This window comes from Topomyia yanbarensis, chromosome 2, assembly GCF_030247195.1.
Source record: "Topomyia yanbarensis strain Yona2022 chromosome 2, ASM3024719v1, whole genome shotgun sequence".
NCBI lineage: Eukaryota > Metazoa > Arthropoda > Insecta > Diptera > Culicidae > Topomyia > Topomyia yanbarensis.
In genome coordinates, this window is record NC_080671.1 from 138,825,117 (window position 1) to 138,828,671 (window position 3,555).

Below are 3,555 nucleotides of genomic sequence, written 5' to 3' on the forward strand. Positions count from 1 at the left end.
CCACAACTGTTATTTTTTTCGAGGTCTTTAATCAAAAGGATCACTTCGTTTATGGTTGCAGGACGCAAGAAGATTGTTTCTTGGACGTGTTGTATATTTGTAATAGGATTTGAGTTGGGACTCGTGGGAATATTGTCAGCAAAATTTTTGCCAATACTAGAGAAATATTCGTTGAAAACATTACATACTTCTTTAGTCTCAGTGACTCTGATATCATTGCAAGTTAGGCTGATGGGAACATCCGACTTTGAACGACCAAAAATGGTATTAATATTTTTCCAAAGTTTTGAATGAGTTGTGTTGGATAGAAGGTTTTCAAAGGCCTGCACCGTTTTTTCATTACATTAACTTTTTTAGTTATGTGTTGCAGAAGAGCTTTGAGGTTTTCATCATTGGGGTTATTTTTTACTCGTTTCAGATAATTACTTTTGATTTTAATCAGTGTCCACAAATCGAAATTGATCCAGGGGCAAAAAACGCCTTTACATTTAAAAGTTTTTTCTAGTGTTTTCCGCAAGTAAAGAATTGTAGGTTGTGATGATATTTGTAAGACATACATCTACATCATCAATCAACTCGATTTTTGTACCCAAACACCGAACAATATACTCAAAAAGTACAACAAATAAGTATTTTATAACGTTAGAGTAAAAATCATTTCAAATTATAATGATTCGGTAGACTATTTTTGTTTAATAAGCGATCTACGAAAAAAGTTTCGAGTGATCAAAGTCACCCCTGTTATCACTAAAACCACACACGACTGGAGTCTATCAAGGTATCTTTATTAATGATCAGCAGTATGAACAGAATAGTCGATTCAGTGTTGCCAAGTCATCACAACATATCTCTCTTTTTCTAATAGAAGTTTTAAATGCACACTTAATCTAATAAATAATCATCATAACGCTTTAGTTGCATATTTTCTCTGCGCGGACGCAGACCTGTCGATGGACCACAATTACGATCTCCGGATTCGGGCGTTTCCATAGTAAACTCTGATGATGTGATGTCCTCTGCCAATACCTCCGGTTTATGAAAGTTATTTAGATGTGCCGTGTTTCGCTTATATTGTTGTCCATTCGGTGTTTCGACGGTCACCGTACTGCCCTGTCTATCAATAACTGTTGCAGGTGTTTGTAAAAACGGAGAAGATAATTTATTTCGCGGTTGCATGTCTTTCATCAGAACTTCATCTCCGACTTTAATGTTTGATTCCTTTGCTCCAACTCGTCTATCTCTGTTTTCTTTAGCTTGGTGTTTTACTATTGCGTCCCTTTCTCGCATTTCTTTATCAAAGACGACTTCATCTTGTACGTGCGGAAATAAATCTCGAAATCGCCGACCAAACATCAATGTCGCTGGCGGTACTCCAGTTACGCTGTGAGGAGTTAACGCATACATGTATAAATATTCTTGTAGCGCACCTTCTAGTTGACTACCTAGCAGCTGACTAATTTTCATCACCTTTAAGAGCGACCGGTTTTGACGTTCCACCTCGCCATTTGCACTTGGCCAGTATGGAGTTGTGTGAGTGAGTTTGATACCGTAATCGACACAGTAGTCCTTGAGCTCTTGGCTGGAGAAATTTTTCGCATTATCAGTTGTCAACACCATCGGCAAACCCAATTTTGCGAAAATTTGTCTCAACATCCTAATTACATCATTCGAAGTAGTGTGAGTAGTAATTTCAGCTACAACAAATCGGCTGTAAAGATCGACCAATACGAAAATATATTTTCCGCTCGGTAAGGGACCGAGGAAGTCGGCACTTAAATGAACCCAAGGTGCTGATGGCAGTTCTCGCACACGCAATGGCTCTGGTTTGCTGGCTTGGCCTACCATTTGGCACTCTACACAGGTTCTGCATAATTTTTCTACGGCGGCGTCTAATCTCGGCCACCATACTGCAACACGTAGCCTTCGTTTCATCTTTTCTTTTCCAGGGTGTCCAACGTGTGAAAGTTGAAGAACTGTTGCTCGGAGCGAATAAGGAATAACGATTTTATTTTTGCGTAACAAAATATGTTTTACTAGGCAAAGTTCCGATTTAAACGGTACAAATCCTTTCAGAGTGTGATCCCAGTTGTCGTCGTACAGTGCTTGTCGAATCTTTTGGATCTCATTGTCATCTTTTGAACAACGGACGATTTCGTTCATCGTTATTGCTGCTGGTCTGTTCACATCCACAATTGAATTCAACACTTCTTCAGTTTGTTTATCAAATGTTTTTGCGAGTGGAATATCGGAGAGGCGAGGGACGTACACAATAGAGTATCGATAGGACTGCATTCTCAATACCCAGCGTTCTTGCCTCGGATTGGGAGTCGAAGATTCTCCAAAAATTTGCACCAATGGCTTGTGATCGGTCAGTATAGTGAAATCTAGGCCCCTCAAATACATTTCAAAGCGCTCCGTAGCCCACACAACGGCTAGGGCCTCTTTGCCCAATGTCGAATATTTTTTCTCTGTTGTAGAAAGACTTACTTGCGTAACTTACGGTCACGGTCTGGAATTTACCGTTTGCAGCAGAACTGCACCCAGACCATTGTCGCTGGCATCGGTTACCAGAATTGTTGGAGATTCCGGGTTGTAGTACGCCAAATGTAGTACGCCAAATGTTCTGAATCTGCTCGCTTAATTTTGGTGAATGAGTCCTTTGCATCCTTGGACCAATGAATTTTCGCCCCTTTTTCAGTCATGCTTCGAAGCGGTGCGGTTAGAACTGACAAGTTGGGCACGAATTTCCCAACGTAATTTACTAATCCCAAAAAGCTACGCATTTCACTAGGATTCTGTGATCGGCGGAAAGTCTGAATGGCGCTCACCTTATCATTTGTAGGTAGAATTCCCTGCTCCGAAAGTTTATGACCCATAAATGTCACAGTCGTTTTACCACTTTTTTCCACGTTAATTGTAAGGCCGAATTCGTGTAAGCGGTTGAGAACTGCTTTCAGCCGTAGAGCATGTTCTTCTTTTGACGATCCATACACCAGAAGATCGTCGATAAATGCTGTCACGCCTTGAAGCCCTCGCAGAACGCGTTCAATACATCGTTGGAAAATTTCAGGTGCCACTTTCATCCCGAATATAAGCCTTTTATATCGGTAATATGCATCCGGAGTAACAAATGTAGTAATTTCGCGAGAATTCGGAGCAAGCTCAATTTGATGAAAGGATTTAACTAAATCTATTTTGTTAAAAACCTTGCATCCGTCTAAATGCGGCATGATTTCCTCGAAAGTCGGTAGAGGATGTTTCTCGGAAAAAATGGCCTTGTTTGCTTTCCGCATATCAACACAAAGTCTCACGCTCTTACCACCATCCTTGGGAGTAACGACTAAAGGCGAAACCCATTTTCAATAATATCCTGCTTCTGTAGATCAGCAAGCTTATCATTCACCAACTTTTTCAACGGAATCGGTAATCTTCTGCATGACTGTTGCACCGGGGTCACACTGCTATCGATTTTGATTTCCACTTGTGTATCCTTCAACTTTCCGATGATTGGTTCATTAACGTTATCTACGTTAAATACCTCTCCATGAATTTCCA

General features: G+C 40.5%; 1 protein-coding gene across 1 annotated transcript; it reads right to left on the minus strand.

The window, feature by feature from the left end:
- Positions 1 to 882: 882 nt before the first annotated feature.
- LOC131679803 (uncharacterized protein K02A2.6-like) lies at positions 883 to 2,403 on the minus strand. The gene has a single exon (XM_058960548.1). It carries the CDS (start codon positions 2,401 to 2,403, stop codon positions 883 to 885), a length of 1,521 nt encoding a protein of 506 aa, XP_058816531.1.
- Between the last annotated feature and the right edge of the window lie 1,152 nt (positions 2,404 to 3,555).